This window comes from Chiloscyllium plagiosum, unplaced genomic scaffold, assembly GCF_037043375.1.
Source record: "Chiloscyllium plagiosum isolate Xiang-an unplaced genomic scaffold, Cpla_swu_hap1 HiC_scaffold_21, whole genome shotgun sequence".
Lineage (NCBI taxonomy): Eukaryota > Metazoa > Chordata > Chondrichthyes > Orectolobiformes > Hemiscylliidae > Chiloscyllium > Chiloscyllium plagiosum.
Genome location: NW_028270159.1, coordinates 52,749,956 through 52,771,638, shown reverse-complemented (window position 1 = coordinate 52,771,638; position 21,683 = coordinate 52,749,956). Strand labels below are relative to the sequence as shown.

General features: G+C 43.9%; 2 protein-coding genes across 4 annotated transcripts in view; both read left to right on the top strand.

The window, feature by feature from the left end:
• The window catches only part of LOC122564704 (sodium-dependent phosphate transport protein 2C-like), a 189,747-nt gene extending 184,655 nt beyond the window's left edge, over nt 1-5,092 (top strand). For all 3 annotated transcript variants that reach the window (XM_087998573.1, XM_087998571.1, XM_087998572.1), the window contains one exon: nt 1,871-5,092. In XM_087998573.1, coding sequence (XP_087854699.1) covers nt 1,871-2,386 — 516 coding nt within the window. In that variant the 3' untranslated portion in view covers nt 2,387-5,092. The remainder of the gene's footprint in view (nt 1-1,870) is intronic.
• Nucleotides 5,093-10,726: 5,634 nt separating this feature from the next.
• The window catches only part of LOC122564640 (ciliary microtubule inner protein 2A-like), a 44,373-nt gene continuing 33,416 nt past the window's right edge, over nt 10,727-21,683 (top strand). Inside the window, exons 1-2 of the mRNA XM_087998574.1 lie at nt 10,727-10,950; nt 19,508-19,725. The gene's annotated coding sequence lies outside the window, so the exon portion shown is untranslated. The remainder of the gene's footprint in view (nt 10,951-19,507; nt 19,726-21,683) is intronic.

The window sequence follows — 21,683 nt, the reverse complement described above, 5'->3', positions numbered from 1 at the left end:
CTGAACTTCCTCCAATATGTCTACATCCCTCCTCAAATAAGGACCAAAATTGTACCAATACTCCAGACGCAGCCTCTAGATATTAAAACAGTGCAGACAAAGCCCATTCAGTCTGCACCGACATAACTACAACTAAAGCTGCACTATTTCTGCACTTGTCCCATTTCTTTGAATGTTCTGATATTTGAAGTGCTCGTCCAAATATTTTTTAAAGGTTGCTAGGTTTCCAGCCTCTATGACCTTCCCAGGCAGTGAATTCCAGATTCCCACCACCTGCTTTTTTTTTCCCAAATTACCCCTGAATCTCCTGCCCCTTATCCTAAAACTACACCTTCTCGTGGTTGACTGCTACTCTCTATTTGTCCCTAGCCCCTCATAATGCTATACACCTCAATCATATTCCCCTGAGCTTTCTCTGCTCTAAAGAAAACAAGTCAAACCTCTCCAGTCTCTCCTTACAGCTGAATTTTTCCGTCCCAGGCAACATCTCTGTACCCCTGCTAGTGCTATCACATCCTTCCTGTAGTGAGGTGACCAGACCTGCACACAGTACCCCATCTGTGGCCTCACAATGCTCTGTACAACTTCAACATTACTTCCTTGTTCTTATACTCTATGCCACGACTGATGAAAATAAATGTCCTATATATCGTCTTAACTATCTTATTCATGTGTTCTGCTGACTTCAGGGATGGGTGAATAATTACTCCAAGATCCCTCTGTCCCTCTGAGCTACCCAATGTCCTGCCATTCCTTAAATACTCCTTCAATTTGTTTCTTCTTCCAACGTGCATCACCTCGCACTGATCAGGATTAAATACCATCTGCCACTGGTCTTCCCCTTTGACCAACCCATCTGTATCTCCCTGTAACCTACAACCATCTTCTTCACTATGAACAACTCTGCCAATCTTGGTAATGCTGCAAATTTGCTTGCACATTTTCATCCAAATTATTTATGTATCTAACAAACAATAAGTGTCCCAATACTGATCCTTGTGGTGCATCACTGGACATCGGACTCCAGTCACTCAAACAGCCTTCTCCCACTACCCTTTGTTCCTATTACTAAGCCAGTTTCTGATCCATCTCACCAAGTTTCCCCACAATTCCATGTGCTTTCACACCTTTTCAATCAGTCTCCCTGTAGGGCCTTGTCAAAAGTTTTACTAAAATCCATTTAACTACATCACCAGTCTACAATTTCCTCATTCATTGCTACCATCCATCTTGAAGAGGAACCACATTGGCCGTCCTCCAGTCGTCTGGAACTTCCCTGATGGCCAGAGTGGAATTAAACATTTGAGTCAGAGCCCCTACAATTTCCAGCCTCCCCACCCACAGCAGCCTGGGATGCAATTCATCCAGGTCAGGAGATTTGTATGTTTCCAATAGCTCCCTATTTCCTGTGTCAAACTGTTCAAGTTCATCATAATCCCTTTTCCTGAATTCCGTACCTACACTCTTCTCCAGAGTGAAGACCAAAGAGGAGTATTCATTTAACACCGTGGGTGGTCTTGTTTGAGTCTTTGCATCCAGGATGTTGGTAAAGGGCAAGGATAATAGGAGCAGCTTGAGTTATTTATACAGCCCAACCCAAACACCAATGGAAATTTGCTGTTTGCCTCCTGAGGCTCTATGGTAACCATCTAAACAGCCAATGAGACAGGAGCTTGCAAGTTCCTGGTCTAGAATGTGAGATCCAAATTTAGGTTAATTTTTGAGGAATTGGTCTGGAGCTTTTCCTGACTGTGGACTAACAGAGCTCTGTAAGAGCTGGTTGTACAGGGTTCAGAGAGACTGATGACCATTCCTCAGCATTCTAATGAGCTTAATGTCCTGACACTGACGGCACTTCTCCTTTTGCCAGGTTGCTCTCATCCATCTGTTTTTTAACCTGTCTGGAATTCTCATCTGGTATTGTATTCCGTACATGCGCATCCCGATCTCACTGGCCAAGGTGTTTGGGAATGTTACTGCTCGCTATCGTTGGTTTCCCATCATGTACCTGCTGCTCAGTTTCATCCTGATCCCAGGCACTCTCTTTGGGTTGTCCATGGCAGGTTGGATAGTGCTCGGAGCCGTTGCTGGGCCCATCTTCGTCATCCTCATTCTCATTGTCACCATCAACATCATCCAAAAGAAATGCCCTCGGATTCTGCCCCCAAAGCTGCGATCTTGGGACTTCCTACCACTCTGGATGCACTCCTTCAGCCCACTGGACAGAGTCCTGACATCTTGCTGTGCCCACTGCTGCTGTCAACGTTGTCGGACAATGGCAGGCAGTTCCCAGACGCCCATGCCGGGTCAGCCCCAGAAACATGCTTCATCGAAGGAAGTTCACTGCTATGATAACGAGGTGAACGTGGAAAGCACACATCTCTGAGGAGTCATCAGTCATCCATTTCTCAGGCAGCTGGCTCTTTCAATTGTTCTGTCATTTTCACAGAGAAGTGAAGTTACTCCATCGGTAACCTCTGATGTAACTCTCAGCTGAGCCTCAATAGTCAGCTCTTCAAGTGATATACTTAGCAGACCAATGAAAATTCAAAATATTGAAATAAACGAAGGGAGAGACATTGTACATTCACTGTGTAAAAGTGCAGTAATAGGGAATATGTCCATGTGTTTGCCTGTGAATTCTTGACTCTCTTAAATTATCTGATCTGAATCCACAACCTCCCTCTCCAGCCCGAATACCTCAAATACATTCCCATAATGAATATGACCTTTCCTTTCCACTGATCGTGTGTTTTTGGTCTAACTGTATGAGCCACTGTTTCACTCACCAATCGAGCTTGTCGAGCTCATTTCATTAATCTTTATTGCTGCTGGTTCAACATTGTCTCCAAATCAGACAACTGCCAGCAGGAGTCCTGGCTCTCCTGGATCTGGGGAGTTGCTCAGACGTTATCTCAGCTGTGGGTTTGTGCCTTCAGGTTAATGTGTCCTGACCTTTGGACTGATCTGGAGGTCTTTATCTGCCCTTTCTGGTCTTGGTGATGTTTCCTGTGCAGTAATTCCAAATATAATGAGTCATTCCTCAAGTTGAACACTTACACAAGCGATCTGAGCATTGTGTTCATTTTCCCAGGAGCTGTATAGATATGTTTCTGATAAACACCTTCGTCAGCACTTCAGTTACTGACAGATAATACGGCTAATATCTTTCTAATAACCATCCACTTGGCAGTTTCCTTCTCTTCTAGAAATTTTAATAATGATTGCAAATCACAGTCCACCAGAATTTACTCTCGATTCCAGAAACCTTTAGTCCTGCTGACAGGGGCATCTTTCTGCCTCACTGACTGATAACCCAGCTCACTCCCACATCCGTTTCAACAGAGTCTTGGCTTGGTATCCCACCTTGATAGAGATGACTGCCGTGTTGACCTGCTCTCAGCTGATGGATGCTCATTATCACTGTTGGGGTGTAGAGAGAGGCTTTGGGGGGACTGGGTGGCACTTCCCCTCCCTGACCTGAGGGCACTGAATCCAATTGTAGACTAGCCAGTGCCACAGAATCTGCCAATGCTAATCCAGCAGTTGGTCTATTATAATTAAAAAGAGAAATTGCTGTATAGAAATCGGAGTCCAGGTCCAGTGACCCTTCCTCAGAACCGTCTTTTACAAAGAAATTGAATTGTACCAATGCAGATTCACAAAGCATTCTGTCTCGGTCACATTCTTCTTTCAGCTACTCTTTCACCACAACACCATCCCTCACACCAACCAAAATGAGCTGCCAGAGAGACTGTATTAGACTCTCTTTACTTGCTCTAGAAACAGCGCAGTTATCTGCATTCTGCAGCTGTACAGAGCCATTGTACGTTTCTGATCTATTCAGACACTCTATAAATGGGAAAGCAGCACGACTGGAGACATATTTTGACAGACTCACGTCTAGATCGATTCCTCCTTTCCTCACTGAAGGGCTACTGCATTGCCACAGGTGTCATCATTCAGAATGAATTGTTAAACCAAGGCCCTGTCTGTTTTAATGTCTGGAATTTCCATGGTCGCTGCACACAAAGTATCACGGCGAAGATTTAAGTATCACTACATCATCTACACATATCAACAGAGTGAAAATGTACACAGACGTGTAATTGCATTTAGTGCTATAGGGCACACCCGCTGTACAATGCATTAAAACCATAAGTGGGGTTTGCATGTCCTTGATGGGAGAGAACAGGAAGAGAGCTGGTGCAACATTTTAGTTGCTATTTACACCATTTTACTGTAGACTATTGTAAAAGTTCCAACCTTTCTCAGATTCCAGCTCCTTGTGATATAGCATGGTTTGACATCACTGATAATGCCCTCTAACAATTAGCATGACAGTAATTAATCTATTCTACTACAACTGCCCCTAAGTTTCATTCTACCAATGAACTATTTACGTTTTACCCTCCTCCTATATCCCCACCTCCACAGCCTCTTGCACCAGGGTCATCAATCTCCCACTGTCTTCCTGAAGGACATGTAGGATATTTGCTGTCTATAGGGTGTGCCATCTCATGCACAGATTTCTGCTTCAAACTCACTGGAGAAGGATAATGGATGGGAGATTTCAATTCTGTTTCCCTTCTCTTCATGACTCACTGGGGTTTGAGCTGCTCCTTCTTGAATGAACACAGCTCCATCAGCTGTGGAATCAGATGAGGAATGATGGGATACCATGATAATTAGAGGCAACGTCAAGATTGATGTCAGAGCAAATGGAACCTAGACCCAAATGTGAAAGGTGTTTTGATCCTGGAAAAGTCCCCAAGTTTATGTTACAGTCTGGCAAGGCTCTGGAAAGTAATTTTTCAGAAATAGATAAAGTGTCAGTTCCCAGGTGTTTTCCAAGAGAATAAAGCTACACGTTCTGTGGTTATAACAAATAACAATACACTTTACAATAGCACAGTACACATACAAGTTTTACTCTAACATACAAGTATAATTAACTGTGTGGAGTTTGCACATTCTCCTTGTGACTGTGAGGGTTTCCTCCCACAGTTCAAATGTGTATGGTTTAGGTGGATTGGCCGCACTAAATTGCCCATCATGTCCATGGATGTGTAGACTAGATGGATTAGCCATGGGAAATGCAGGGTTACAGGGATAGAGCAGGGAGTGGGTCTGGGTGGGATGCATTTTGGAGGGTTGGTTCAGGGATTCCATGATTCTATGAACTGGAGGTAAATGTGGCTAACAGATACACTATGGTTGAACTCTCCACATAGCACATCAAATAGAACAGTGTTCTAAATAAGTGACTGAAAACATTGCAGTAAGCCCCACTGTATTGTTAGGCAGCTTTGAATGCAACTAATTTTGGAATAGTCAAATGTAGCAATTCTTTGGAAGTGTCTATTTGTTGAATGTCACTATTTTCTCTGATTGCTAGCTTGCATTGTGTAAAATGGATATAAAAAGAGGGTTTCCATCCATCTGGATTCAAGCCCTTCAGTGAGACAAAAAAAAACCAATGCACTTTCTTTTTTTGGCTAGAGTTTATTGACAACTCATTCTATAGCACTTTCCATAGCCCAGTTCACAGGCACTGCCTGAATATGTGTTCAGATATTTAGTAATCACCAGATACCTTATTCTTAGCCTTAAATAAGAATATTAACAAATTGGACTATATGACTAATCAGACATTAACCCCACTTGCCTGGATGAGTGCAAGCTCTAACAACACTTAAGAAACTTGGAAGCTTAACACCATCCTGAATGAAGTGTTCAAGAAGGCAGTTCAACAACACTGTCACAGTGATTACAGATGAACAATGAATGTTGGCTTAATCAGAGACATCCAGACCCCAACAACTCTGACAAACCCATTCAATAGAAAAAAACATTTGGTCAATGCAACAATAGAATAAGTGTCACCAGAGACCTTGCCATACACATTACCCTCAGAAAAATGATAGTCTGTAAAAATACATAATCTCCATAAAATCTCTGATGAAACCTTCACTCCTAAATAGAAAAACAGCGGGGAAACATTTTTTTCTTGTTGCTGAGGCTCTTTATTGCATCTCACGTTTACTGCCAAAAGGTGTATCCTGAAGGATCAATGCCACTCTCCCTAATTCAGGGATGAAGGGCCTGAGACTGCAGCATTTCCTGGTGGTGTCCCTGAAAGAGAGCGCACAAAGAATATCTGTTAATGTTTGACAATCATATTTGACCCGTCATGATTTGGAGATGCCGGTGTTGGACTGGGGTGGACAAAGTTAAAAATCACACAACACCAGGTTATAGTCCAACAGGTTTATTTGGAAGCACACTAGCTTTCGGAGCTTCATGAAGGAGCAGCGCTCTGAAAGCTAGTGCTTCCAAATAAACCTGTTGGACTATAACCTAGTGTTGTGTGATTTTAATATTTGACCAGATAATGGTAAATCTCCGCGGTTCCATTTGTATTGGACTTCCCTTAGCTGTTGCTAAGGGAAAAAAAAACTCTCTCACCTTTCAAGGTCAGAAAGTTGTCGCTTCAGCCTTTCTCCAGAGCTGTGTGTCCATTATTGAGGCTGCCACATCAGACAATCTGCCAGCGGAGTCACTTTTTGGGCAAGGTGACAAGAAACACCATCTATCCTGTCAGGAGGGTGACAAAGATCCCAGAAGGGGGGCCAGAGCATTGCGGCATTGGAAAGCAAGGAATGAAAATTTTATATTTAAACCAGAGAAACAGAAAAAAACTGGAAAGACCATGGAAGGTGTTTGCAGTGGGGTTAGGAAGATATCAGTGTGATGTAATGTTCACAGCTTGAACTCCATGGTTATGTTGCAGTGGTTTAAAGTCACTGTGAAACCTCCTTTCATGTGGGTTAGTACATCAGACAGGAACAGCAGGGACATGGTCACTTCCTTCACCTGGGTTGGTATGTGCCTGCCTTATAGGGGCACAGTTATTGGGGCATTCAAAATAGCTGGGTGTCAGGGGAAGCTAACCCACCCTTGTTCTCACCAGGATCTTATGAACAATAAGAACCCCCAGCCTAATCCAATGTGAGATTGCCTTTAAGTATGTAGGTCAGGATTCGATCATGTCAGTGGAGCCTACCCGAGACACTGAGAAGATGGCAGCATTGTGGGGATAGAGTAGGAAATAGCATTGAGGTAGAAGTCAAGCAGCAATCAAGCTGAATAAGCAGAGTCGAGGGGTGGGATGTCTACTCACTCTTATTTCCAATGTTTTAACATGGACCTTCAATGAGGTCTGAGCAGACACTCAGTCAGGCCTTTTTTAGACACAAAAATTAAAAACAAATAGATCACTCTTCACTTGTTAAAGAAGGTGGGAAATCAAGGGGGTGGGGCATGATGAATGAATCATAGTCAGGATCTTTTACAATTACTGTAACCTTCCCTCTAGCAACTCCTCACATACATGAGTAAGTATAGAATGTACAATACAGAGCAAGGCCGTTCAGTCCAGCCAGTCCATACTAGTGTTTATGAACCAATGGGGTCTCCACACACACCCACACCCTATTCATTCAAACATGTCAACACGACCTTTGAATCCAGCACCCTCAATTTTATATTGACTTTCCCAGTAAATCGATGGGATTTGACTAAATTGTTCACCGTGCCAATTAATTCTACAGTCCCACAATTCTCTGGGTAAAGCACTTCCTCCTGAATTCCCTCCTGAGTTGACTATTGTTCACCTCAACTCCTCTAACTTTGTACCCTCTCATATATGGGAACATCTGAATTGGGTCCAGAAATATGGAAGTTAGATGAGCCAGTTCAATGCAAACAGCACCACAGCCTTGTGAACTAGGCCATAGCATCAATCTCTCATCACCATCTTTGCCTCTTAGATCACAAAGAACTAATATTCATGCATTCTCAGATTCACTGGAGCAGGAGGAGGCTGAGGATTTTGTGGGTCACTCCTCGTTGTATACATTAATGAGGAGGAGAAGGATGTGGAAGTCAAAAACAAGGTTCAGGATTTAACCTGTATCCCTTCGTCTGAACACTATTGATCTCAACCATAACCTCATGCACTCTATCTATTCACAGTCCCACAGCAGCACAGGCACTGTCTTGGGTGTGAGCAGTGTGATGCTACTGTGCAATGGTCAATGAGTGTTAGTGTGTGTATGTCACCAAGAGTTGGTGCTAGTGTGGGGGTGTCACTGGGTGATGGTGTTAGTGTGGGAGTGTCACTAGTGTTGCCATCACTGAATTACTCCACTATTAACATCCTGGGAGTTACCACTGACCAGCTGGACTTGCCATATAAACACAGGGGCTACAAGTGCAAGTCAGCACTAGGTATCCTTTGCAACTAATTCACCTGCTTTCTCCATACATGCACCCACTACCTCCATCACCAGTGTTCAGTAGCAGCAGTGTCTACACGTTACACCACAGTAAATACCAATGATCCTCAGACAGCGCTTTCCAAACCCATGGTCACTTATATCTAGATGGACAAGGGCAACAGACACATGGGAACACCACCCCGTGTAAGTTCCCCTCTAAGCCACTGATCATCCTGACTTGGAAATATATCGCCATTCCTTCACTGTCGCTGAATCTTGGAATTTCCTCCCTAAGAACATTGTGGGTCTAATATAAGCAGAGTCTAACATAAATTCCAACTCAAGCACTAACTCTAACACAAATTCTGATCCAAAAGCATTACTTACACAGTCTCCAACACAAGTAGTGTTTAACACAACACTGTCTTTTACACAATCTGTAAGAAAACTCAATCTCTAATACAAACTCTAACATAAATAACACTTCCATCACGATCAATGCTGTAAACTACAAATGCACAGATCTTCACAAAAAAATCTAACCGAACCTTGATCAAAAAACTTAACACAAATAAAAATTTTTTTTGATCGATACAAAGGAAAATTTCTGGATTAGATTCCCTACAGTGTGGAAACAGGCCCTTCGGCCCAACAAGTCCACACCGACCCGCTGAAGAATACCCACCCAGACCCATTTCCCTCTGACTAGTGCACCTAGCACTATGGGCAATTTAGCTTGGCCAATTCACCTAATTTGCACATCTTTGGACTGTGGGAGGAAACTGGAGCACCCAGAGGAAACAAACACAGACACAGGGAGGACGTGCAAACTCTACACAGACAGCTGCCCGAGGCTAGAATCAAACCTGGGACCCTAATGCTGTGAGGTAGCAGTGCTAACCACTGAGCCACCACGCCACCCATATTACTGGAATTGCCGGAGCTATTTTGACATTGAGTGTGCTTACCATTATATTGTTGTCTCCTTTTGCTGGTCTTTGCTGTTGTGTAGCACAGTCCTAGGACTGCCATCAAGAATGTGGTTAGCTGGCTGCAAAGAAATGCAAATTAATAGACATGCTGAAGATTATGTTATAGAAAATATCTGTCCTGTCACTGGCTGTAGCAGTTAATGGTCAAACATTGTCCTGCCAGTGGATTGGAGGCTCAGTGGACCTATTAATAGACACATCAAAATTGATATATCTTATATAAACCTTTTCTGACTCTACATAATTGTATTGTATTTCTAAGTTCTTAGTCAGGAATCAAGAATTTCTTAATCAGGAATCCTACCATTTTCCCTACTTATTGTTGTCAGGTTAATTGGCCCATTGGTCTGTTTTCTTTCCCTTTTCTTGAAAAGGAATTGCTTTTTTTACCTTCCAATAAACTTCTCTCGTATCTAGCAAATAGTAGAAAACTAAAACTCATGTACATTCTGCAGTAACCTCTTTAAAAGTCCTTGTATACTGGGATTCCTTAACTCTCAACCTTCACCCTTTCTCTCGTCGTCTAAAATTAATGACTTTCAATTCTTCATTCTCATTAGACCTTTGGTTCCTTCTATTTTTGTCTATTTGCTACTGTGTAAATAGTCACAAAGTATTTATTTAATCTTTATCACAATTTCTGCTGTCTATGCCTCTTAAAATAATTCATTCATTTCACTGACCTAGTCTTTTTGGACAATTGAAAATGCTTCTCTAGGATATTCACATGCTCCTTCTCCCTCTTTTATATCAATCTCTCGGTGATTCTTTTGCCGATTTATTTTTACATACTTGCAAATCACACAATGACTACTCTTTTTTGGCCAATTCTGTGTTTCTTTTCTCAATTTAACCTTACATCTCTTGTCAGTCCTTGTTTGGAGCTTTTCCTACACTTTTCCAGTGGATTTAATTGTTCGTAGCAATCGAGAATTGTGAATTTTTCAAAACTTCCTTTGCTTATCTACTGTCACATCTTTTCATTCAATTTCCTAATCCACAAGTTATCCTTCTCACCGCCATGTTAACATTGCTTAAATTTAAGTCTTGAATGCGATCACATCATGTTGACACTGATAGAATTCTATCATATGATCACTGTGCTCTACATGATACTTTAAAATGAGATTAGTGATTGACAATGTCTCACAACATAAGGTTTAACATAGACTTATTCCTGGCTGTTTCCGTGACGTTTTGTTTTAAGATACACATTTTCTTTACTCAGCGAGTCGTGAGTTCATGGAATGCCCTGCCAGTAGCAGTGGTGGACTCTCCCTCTTTATGGGCATTTAAACGGGCATTGGATAGGCATATGGAGGATAGTGGGCTAGTGTAGGTTAGGTGGGCTTGCATCGGCGCAACATCGAGGGCCTGTACTGCGCTGTATTTTTCTATGTTCTATGTTCTATATTTCAGTATTAGAAGACACAGTCTGACTCTGATGGAACATCGCTTACTCGTTTATGTTCATCTCGATTCATCTTACTTCCTTTCTGATGTCAGAATGCCTCCCACATGATATCATAAAACAATTCAAAATTTCATTCAGTAATAGCCCAACTGAGCCAAAAGCATCAGGGGTCCTTTGAAAACAACGCTGGAGCTGTGCTGGTGTTTTGAACTTATGCTTGGATCATTAACGCAGCCAGCTTACTGCCAGGTGTGATTCAAAGGTAAGAAGACATATTGCTGGAGGAAGAGAGAGATTAATCTACACGCATTTCTGTATAAAATAACACGACTGTCTCGAGCTGTCAATGGTGGCAGTTAGTATTATAGCACGATGCATGAGACATGTTTTAAATTCAGTTGTATGAGGGGGCTAGACACAGCACCATATCTGAATAACTTTTGCCAATGTTTGCTGATGCCAGGTCAGAAACACCACAGTTAGCTAATCGTGTAAGTCATTACACAATTGAGACAACATAGGACAACTAACAACTTAAGACACAAATAAACAGTACAGAGGTCCTTTCTTCCCCAAGTTGTCTGTGTGAATACCTGATGATGATGATGATGATGTGTCAGTTCACAGGTGAATCAGCTGATGATGTCAAGTTCTCCACTTGCTCGGTGGGAGAGCCTTCCAGGTTTTCCGGGGCCTCGGGGGATGTCTCCAGGTTCTCCACTGGCTCCACGTTCTCGGGTGGTTCCGGAGAGGTTTCCACGTTCTCTGGTGCCTCAGGGGACGTTTCCGGGTTCTCCCCAGGCTCAGGAAATACTTCTGAAGTCTCCAGTTGTACAGTGGGAGACGGTTCCAAGCTCTCAGGTGGCTCGGGAGATGTTTCCGGCTTCTCTGATGGCTCAGTGGGAGATGGTTCCAAGTTCTCTGGTAGCTCGGGAGATGTTTCCAGATTCTCTAACGGTGTGGTAGGAGACCCTGCCAGGGTCTCTAGTGGTTCAGGCGATGTTTCAGCTTCTAGTTGGGTAGAAGAAGCTTCTAAGGTCTCTAATGGTTCAACTGGTGATGGGGTCACTGATTCCACCTGCTGCTGCTGCTTGTCTTGTGGACACGTTTCTGCCATTTTAGCTAATTCGCGTTCCATAAGTTGTTTGCACGGGCAGCACTTCTGAGTGACCAACTCACATGGGCACTTCTGCTGAAATTCTGGAGCTTGGCTCTCCATCGGACCAGGCCCAGTGCTGTCAGGAGCCTGACCTGCTGCTGTTCCTTGACCTCCCTGAGTGTCTGACCGGGGCTGGTCAGCTGCTGAAGATCCTTGCTGGTCTTGATTTAGAGCTTGTCGCTCCATTGGGGTCGGGATGTGTACTCCTACACATTCCAGTCCAGGTTGTATCATAGCTCTTGCTTGGTATTGAGCGAGAAGAGATTGAAAGGCTTGACTACCATGAGGGAAGTATTTCTCTTTGAAACAGTAGTGTCTAGGGGGATGGAGAGGGGCTTTCCCACGATAAGCAGGCTTACGGGATATTGAACTGCCCATGTCATGCGGTGCATTTAGGATATTGCCGCTACTGTCTACCAATACTTTTGGCCAATGTGACCGGAATGGGATGGATGAGCCCATCATGTTTGCTGCAGGGATTGTTTCCTGATGCCCAAAGATTGCCCCAGCATCAAGTAGCAGATTCAGGACTGCTGACTAGCAAAGGTGGCAGTGCTGTTGTCATGGGTATTGTAAGTTGGTTGCTAAGTAACAGCTTTACACTGACAGTAAGATAAACCTTAGGCTCCTGAACATCCAGCAATTTGCAACAGAGCTGCACTCAGAGGATGGATGTGTACAAACAGATTCTCGATACCCCAGAACCACATTATATACCTGGGTAAGTCACATTCCCAGACAAGAGAATAGAAGCAGCTTAAGAAAAGATGCAACAAGAAACTCCAGTTACCCTGTAACAATGAGTTACTACATCATGGCTGCCTGGCTGGCTGAGTATTTCAAACACTTTCTGCTTAGATTTCAAATAAAATATTCTTTACTATATCAGGAATCTCTGAGGACAATCACTGTCAAGTCTTTAGCCTGTATTCCACCCCAAATCATCTCCATTACCACAGCACCATAGTCCATCTCATCTATCATTTATTTAAACTTTCCTTCATATCTTTGTCATCTACAGGTGCAACCATTTTCTTGTTCTTCTGTCCTATATACCCTCTATAAACTTCAATTCCTCTAAAGCTCGGCCACAACTATCCAAGCTCACTCACACATTGATCTTGTGCTTGTTGACCTTACACCTTTCTGTAATTTTAAAAATGCCTGCATTTCTGTTGGAATCTCTTCATTGCCTTAGTCCATTGATTCCCTTTGCCTCTGGCTGGCCTCTTACACAGCCCCATTTCACTTGGTTCTAATGTTAATGGCTGTACCTTTGATTATCTACATCCTAGGTTTTGGAATACCACCCCTCTCTCTCTTTCTCTCTCTCTCTCTCTCTATCACTTTGGCCTAATTCTTAAAAACTCATCCATTTTGACCCGGGTTCTCATTTTTAAAATATATCTTCTTTGCTTTGCTATCGATTCTTCTTTGATTACGTTTCTGTGGAACAATTTGGAATGTTACCCTATTCTGAAAGATTTGGGCAAAATAAGCTTTGCATTGGTTAATGATAATAAATCTGGAACATCACTGGCTGATCGTATTAGCCACGCTTCTGACAGATTTGACCAGTATTTCTTATTTTTCCATCAATGCAGGAATTGCTGACAGGGATTAATTGTCTGTCCCTAATTGCCAAGTGGGCAGTCAATTGTTGTGGGTCTGGAGTCACATGTTGGCCAGACTAGGTGAAGATAGCACCTTTACTTCCCAAAATTACAATAGAAAACCAGATTTGTTTTTGACTTAAAAGCAACAGTCTAACCCTAATGCATGGACACAATGAGGCTAGTTCTTAAATTCCAGTTTGTACACTGAACTCAAATGTCACCATCTCTCATGGTGGAGATTTAAACATTAGCCTGGGATCGTCCATTACTATCCCAGTGACATTACTGCTATGCCAGTGCCTCTCATCTGATATTGTGCAGCACGATGGCTCAGTGATTAGCACTGCTGCCTCACAGCACCAGGGATGTAGGTTCAATCCCAGCCTTGGGTGACTGTCTGTGTGGAGGTTGCACATTGGGTCCCCCAGTCCAAAGATGCGCAGGTTGGGTGGTTTAGCCATGAGAAATGCAAGGTTACAGGGATGGGGGGGGGTATACTCTTTGGAGAGTCAGTGCAGACTCGATGGGCCAAATGGCTGCTTATACAGTGTAGGGACTGTGTACCAGTGATTAATACTGCATATGCTGGAAGCACTCAGCAGGTCTGGCAGCATCTGTGGAGGAAAGAAACAGTGTTAACATTCAGGTTTTATAAATTTTCACCAGAATTGTTCTGACCTCGAACATTAGTGTAGTTACCATCTCCAAAAATGCTTTCCCAGGCTGCTGAGTATTCCCCATGTTTTCTGTTTCTACATAAGTAACAAGGGATTAGTACTCCATGCTGTTATGGTTTGATTTGAACAGTTTACGAAATCAGCTTGGAAGCATTAGGAGAAGGTAACCAATCTGCCTTTTAAACCATCCCATTTATCATCAATGCTGGCCTCTATTAGTCAGTGCATAGATCTATTACAGGTTAAAACTGCTGATTATCAAAAAGGCTTCCCATAAAACCTAGCAATCTCTGTGCTGGGGATAACCCCTTTCCAACATCAATTGCAAACTGGTCCTAAGTCACAGGGATCTCCATATGTCCATTAATAGTGATGTCATCAAGCAAGCAAGTAGCCAATCATATTGGTGTATTCTCACAAACAAGAAACCAGGAAGTACATTAAGGATGGAACATAAAACAGTCCAGCACAGGAACAGGCCCTTCGGCCCACAGTGTTGTGCTGAACATGATGCTAAACTAATCCCTTCTGCTTGCCCTTGGTCCAATCCTCCCATTGCTTGCTCATTCATGTGCTTACCTGAAAGCCCCTTAAATGCCTCTATCATACTTGCCTCCACCACTGTATCCGGGTGTATTCCGGGTACCTACACTCTCTGTGTAAAACAACTTAGCTCTCACATCTCCTTTGAACATACCCCTTCTCACCATTAATGCATGCCATCATTAATAATAGCAGCACTCTCTTTGGGACACAGGGATGGGATTAAGATGGACGATGAAGTGTGATAAACAAACTTTAAAAAATTAACATTTTATATAATCATGGACAAATTTTATTTTTATCAAATGGAATTGATCTTTCAGATGATGGAGACTGTTTAGCAGAACTAATGCATTTAGTATATTTGTTTTCTTTTATCATTCATGGGGTATGGGCACATCTGGCTGGGCCAATATTCATTGCCCATTGCTAGTTTCCCATGAGAAGATGGTGGTACTTCTTAACCGACTGAAGTCCATCTGATGTAGGGATACCCACAATCCTGTTAGGATGCAAGTTCCAGGATTTTGACTCAGTGACACTGAAGGAATGGTGATATATTTCCAAGTCGGGATGGTGAACGGCTCAAAGGTGTCACTGCAGGGTGTGGTTTCCCATGAATCTGTTGCCCTGGGTGACCCTGTGCTTGAATCACAAGAGGTTAGTTAGCAGGTATGGCAGGTAATCAGGAAAGATAACAGAATGTGAGGGGAATTGGATACAAAAGTAGGAAGGTTACACTTCAAGCATAGTGAGGCCACATCTGCATTACAGTATTGATCATCTTATTTCAGGCAAGATATTAAACAATGGAAGCAGTTCAGAGAAGGTTTACTTGGCTAATACCTGGACTGAGTTTGTTGTCTTAGGAGGAAAGGTCAGACAGGTTAGGCTTGAGTCCAATGGGGTTTAGAAGAATAAGAGGCAATGTGATTTGAACATCAAAGATCTCCAGGGGTCTTGACAGGGTGAATGTGGAAAGGATGTTTCCTCCTTTGGAAGATTGTAGAACTAGGAGTCACTGCTAAAAGTCAGGGGTGAGCCGCTTAAGACAGAAGTAATGCCATTTTCTTTCCTTTCAGAGTGCCCTGAGTCTTTGGAACTCTCTTCTTGAAACAGTAATGGAAGCAGAGCCCTTGAATATATTAAAGGCAGGGGTGGATAGATATTTGGTACGGAAGGAGGTGAAAGGTTACCAGGGGTAGTTGGGATTGTGAGATTGAAGTTATAATCAGATCAGTCATGATCTTATGTGGGTTACAGTGATGGTGTAATCATTGAATGTCATGAGGTGATGGTTAGATTCTCTCTTGTCTGACACTTCTGTGGCACAAAGGTCACACACATATCTGCTCAAGCCTGAATGGTGTCCAGGTCTTGCAGCATATGGACACTGACTGTTTCGGTACATGAGGAGCCACAAATAATGCTCAACATTGTGCAGTTGTTATCCACCTTCAGAGTCATGATGAGGGAAGGGGCCATTGTGAAGCAACTGGGCCTCGGTCTCACACACACTGCAAGTCAGCAAACTTCCACATGCTGGATTAAAGCCAACAGGGCAGTACGGTGTAGGGGGAACTGAGACAGGCACTGGAATAGAATATGGAAGATGAGCATTCATCAATCATGTTGATTTTAATGGACTATTGGATGATCCGTTTGAGAAAGGTGTTGTGCAATGTTTGTTATGTGGTTCCCTGATACTGTAAACAAATAAGCCAGTCGCAGAAGGAGCAGCCAGTAAGCGGATTTGTTAGTTGCGTCCATTCCTTCTGACTCCATCCCTTTCTCAGTTGTGTCCTCGTGATGCTGGGGCTATGCAGAAAAGAGCAAAACACCACCGACCAAGTACGGCAGGATTACCCACAATGCTCCTAGCAGCAGAAGCTCAACTTTAAACAGCCCATGACTCCGTGATGTTCCACGTGGTGGCGTGGGTCACACATTCACGTGCTTTGAGCTACAACCAGAGTCATGGGTCAGCTAGTAAAGTGATTAGCTCTTATCACCCAGGAATCACCCTCTGGTTTTCGATTGATGCTCACTGTGGATTTCCCCAGAGTGAAGGCATCACGACTTTTTGTGACTCATTTGGCTTAGGGAAGCAGTTACAGTCCGACATCTCAGTAAACAATCCAATCGAAAGCTTCAACTGATGTGGTGTGACCCCACCAGGAATGGATTGTTCAGAGGAAGAGTTCATTGATCTGTCTCGGATAGCTGTTCCATTCCCCTGGGCCCCCTGCTCCGGACCCACAAATGTCACTGCTGTTTGCAGTCAGCCAGGAGCTGCTCCATCAGGAGCCGGAACACTTCAGATGGCCATATGGATTTTTATTGAGAGAGTCCGGGGCTAATAGCAATGCTTGGGAGTTATCTGTCAGGGAGTGAAATTCTTGAAGGAAGATGGGGGCACTGGGGAGGTTCCTTGGGAAGGCTGCCACAGGAAGCCACTTGAGTTGCATAGTTCTTAACATCCCAGAAATAAGCTTCATGGCTTCTCAGAGACCACTATAATGTGGTTGTTGACGAGCATTATTTGTTGTTGAGTAGAACCAGGCCAGTGTCTATATGTTCCACTGTCCAGTGATACTCAACAGTTTCTGTATGAAATTTAATTGTGTTTTGCGCTTTGCTCCAATGTTGTGATTTCTGGTAGGTCAATGTATGGTTAGGATTGATGCCAAGATATATTGGCATTAAGTCATGGGTAAGTGGTCAGTCACAGATCTGGACGTGACATTCCTGAGGTGGAACGCTGCCTTGGAATGCTTGACAGCATTGAAGATACAGCGTGTGAAATGGACTGGTAAGCTAGAGGAGATACTTGTTAGGAAGGAAGATGTGTTGGACATTTTGAACAACTTGAGGATAGACAAGTCCCCCGGGCCTGACAGGATATATTCGAGGATTATGTGGGAAGCAAGAGAGGAAATTGCAGAACCGTTGGCAATGATCTTTTTGTCTTCACTGTCAACAGGGGTGGTACCAGGGGACTGGAGAGTGGCGAATGTTGTGCCCCTGTTCAAGAAAGGGAATAGGGATAACCCCGGGAATTACAGGCCAGTTAGTCTTACTTCGGTGGTAGGCAAAGTAATGGAAAGGGTACTGAGGGATAGGATTTATGAGTATCTGGAAAGACACTGCTTGATTAGGGACAGCCAGCACGGATTTGTGAACGGTAGGTCTTGCCTTACAAGTCTTATTGAATTCTTTGAGGAGGTGACCAAGCAGGTGGATGAGGGTAGAGCAGTGGATGTAGTATACATGGATTTTAGTAAGGCATTTGATAAGGTTCCCCATGGTAGGCTTATACGGAAAGTCAGGAGGCATGGGATAGAGGGAAATTTGGCCAGTTGGATAGAAAACTGGCTAACCGGTCGAAGTCAGAGAGTGGTGGTAGATGGTAAATATTCAGCCTGGAGCCCAGTTACAAGTGGAGTTCCGCAGGGATCAGTTCTGGGTCCTCTGCTGTTTGTAATTTTTATTAATGACTTGGATGAGGGAGTCGAAGGGTTGGTCAGTAAATTTGCAGATGACACGAAGATTGGTGGAGTTGTGGATAGTGAGGAGGGCTGTTGTCGGCTGCAAAGGGATTTAGATATGATGCAGAGCTGGGCTGAGGAGTGGCAGATGGAGTTCAACCCTGCCAAGTGTGAGGTTGTCCATTTTGGAAGGACAAATAAGAATGCGGAATACAGGGTTAATGGTAGGGTTCTTAGTCAGGTGGAGGAACAGAGGGATCTTGGGGTCTATGTTCATAGGTCTTTGAAAGTTGCCACTCAGGTGGATAGAGCTTGTAAGAAGGCCTATGGTGTATTAGCGTTCATTAGCAGAGGGATTGAATTCAAGAGTCGTGAAGTGATGTTGCAGCTGTACAGGACCTTGGTTAGGCCACATTTGGAGTACTGTGTGCAGTTCTGGTCGCCTCACTTTAGGAAAGATGTGGAAGCTTTGGAGAGGGTGCAGAGAAGATTTACCAGGATGTTGCCTGGAATGGAGAATAGGTCGTACGAGGACAGGTTGAGAGTGCTAGGCATTTTCTCATTGGAATGGCGAAGGATGAGGGGTGACTTGATAGAGGTGTATAAGATGATCAGGGGAATAGATAGAGTAGACAATCAGAAACTTTTTCCCCAGGTACAACAGAGTGTTACAAGGGGACATAAATTTAAGGTGAAGGGTGGAAGGTATAGGGGAGATGTCAGGGGTAGATTCTTTACCCAGAGAGTGGTGGGGGCATGGAATGCGCTGCCTGTGGGAGTGGCAGAGTCAGAATCATTGGTGACCTTTAAGCGACAATTGGATAGGTACACGGATGGGTGCTTAAGCTAGGACAAATGTTCGGCACAACATCGTGGGCCGAAGGGCCTGTTCTGTGCTGTATTGTTCTATGTTCTATGTTCTATGTTCTATTGTTCTATGTAAATACAAGTTGTTGCTGAATGCATGATCAGAATGATGAAGAACACCAAGATTGATGTTCAGGAACTGTGCTGTTTCTCAATATTCTGAATCTGACCATGGGATGTCACTGTGGCTCCAAGGAAGCTAACCTGTGCTCAGAAGTATGCACAAAGTGATGCCACTGATGGGGAATGTTGGGGGTGGGTATATGGAGTGACGTCAGGTATAGGAAAGTGTTGCCAACCACTTGTCAGAGCCAGGGGTAGCTGCCCAGTGTCCTCTGGGCATCACAGAGTTACCATTAAATGCCCACTCATTAAGAACCAACTGAGAGTCAATTGTTTGCATTGGCTAACAGTTGAGTAAAGTCCATAGTCCACTCCAAAATGTGTTTTGCTTGTATTTCTCATACAGATATACTGGATATGCCCGTACAATCCCATTCCATTTCGGTAAGACTTACGGGAGGATAACCCACGATATCTTGAAGAATCCAAAAACTGCTCGAGCTGACCACACTCTCCTGTCACCTACCACTGGGGCCCCTGACTATTATCCAGAATACAGTGACTACTGTCCTCCTGATGTGTCGGACCAGATCCATCCACAGAAACTTGTTCCAGGTTACACTGGTGAGTCATATAATCATCCATAATCATCCCGAGGTTTTATCATGTTCCACGGACCAGTATCAGCATTTTTATCCTGTTATGAAGCAACAACAACCATCATCACTGACAATCCAGTCCCTCAGCATGGTCACTTTTACACAAGCTCTTTAAATAAGACAAAGTAGGACTCTGTGGTTAACAGAACATGGGTGAGAAAATCATAGAATCCCTACAGTGTGGGAGCAAGCCATTCAACCCATGGATTCTACACTGACCCACCAACAAGCAACCCACCCAGACCCATGCCCTACCCTTGTAGCCCAAGGCTAACCCACCTAGCCTGCATATCCCTGGACACTATGGGCAATTTAACATTGCCTGTCCACCTAACCCGCACACCTTTGGACTATGGGAGGAAACCGGAGCACCCAGAGGAAACCCACGCAGACACGGGGAAAATGTGCAAACTCCACACAGACAGTCACCTGAGGCTGGGAATCGAACCTGGGTCCCTGGCGTTGTGAGGCAGCAGTGCTAACCACTGAGCCACCATGCCATGCTAAGCTGACTGCACCTACTATCCCCAGGCAGTCTCCCATTCAAGTACTAACCAGGCCTGAGTCTACTTAACTTCTGACATCAGACAAGATCAGACGTTTTCAGACTAGTATGTTCAAAGGAAAAGCAGAGATAAAAATTTAAAAATGCCATTAATCTGATTCTAATGGACACTGGTTAAGGAAGCAGATGATTTGAACAGTCATTTAAATACTTGAAAAGGCTGCCAGCCTCAAATTTAATCATAGAATTGCTGCAATCCTGGTTTCCCAGGACTCAGGGAGTTATAAGGATATGAGAATGATGGAAAAAGTAGGTAATCAGTGAAACCCAAAAGGAGCAGGAAGCCCCTGGTCATCAACCTGGGAAACTCCATTCACCCGCCCGTACACAGCAGTGCAGGGATAAGATGGGGAGACCCCGAGAGAAAGAGAGCCATTTCCTGGGCAGGCAATGGAGAGAAATCTTTAGGTGATCTCATATACTATGTAAAACACCCCTCTGCCTTAGACAGGGGGAACAGAGGAGGCTTCTCTGGCTTCACGAGGGACAGATGTGTTTTGAGGGCAGGAGGTGCAGTAATTGGGTTGGGTGGAGAGGCCTGCGTTGAATTGGGACTGGGGTTGTGGGGTGGAGGAAGAGAAACCTGTTCCAGGCAAGTGTGGGGAGAGGGTGGGGAGACTGAGCATGCAAGCCAGCTAAAAATTTCTGAGGCTGACTCCACGGCTGAGTGTCCCTGCTGGATTTCTTATGGAGTCCAGTAGAATCCCAGCTGAATCGGTCATTCCCTGTCAAACCTAGCCAGGACCAGCCGTTACCAGTTCAATCCCGCCTCCTTCCCGACTGCCAGTGAATCTTTCCATCTGCCCCCAAGAGGCAGCCAGCACTTTAAATGAGGTTCTGCTGTTATGAAGCTCAATGCTTCTGAGTTTGACATAACCCAGCCACAGCCCCTTCTCAATTCACTGTGAAGATTGTACAAATGTCTCTTCAGCTCTGTTACACCAATCCTGTTCACAGTCAGCCCCACATATACTGTACAAATCACAATATAGTCTAGACATCCAGAACTTAGAGGACACTGTACAGAATTAGAATATCCAGTTAGCAAAAAACATTACAAGGCAAAAGAAAATCTAAAGGAATGCTCAACTGCACATTTAAGACTGGAATACAAAACGGGGAAGTGATGACTCAGCAGTACCAAGCCTTGATCAGACTCCATGCAGAGGAACTGTACTCAGCTCATAGGTTCCAGCCCTCAGGAGGCATATTTCAGACTAGTAGATAGCACTGAAATCCGGACTCATACAATTAACAAGTACCATTAGTTGCATCGCCTTTTACTGAGCGAAATGTCCCCTGGTAGTTCACATGAGGAGACACTAGGGTAGGTGACCAAAAACTTGACTGTTCTGGGG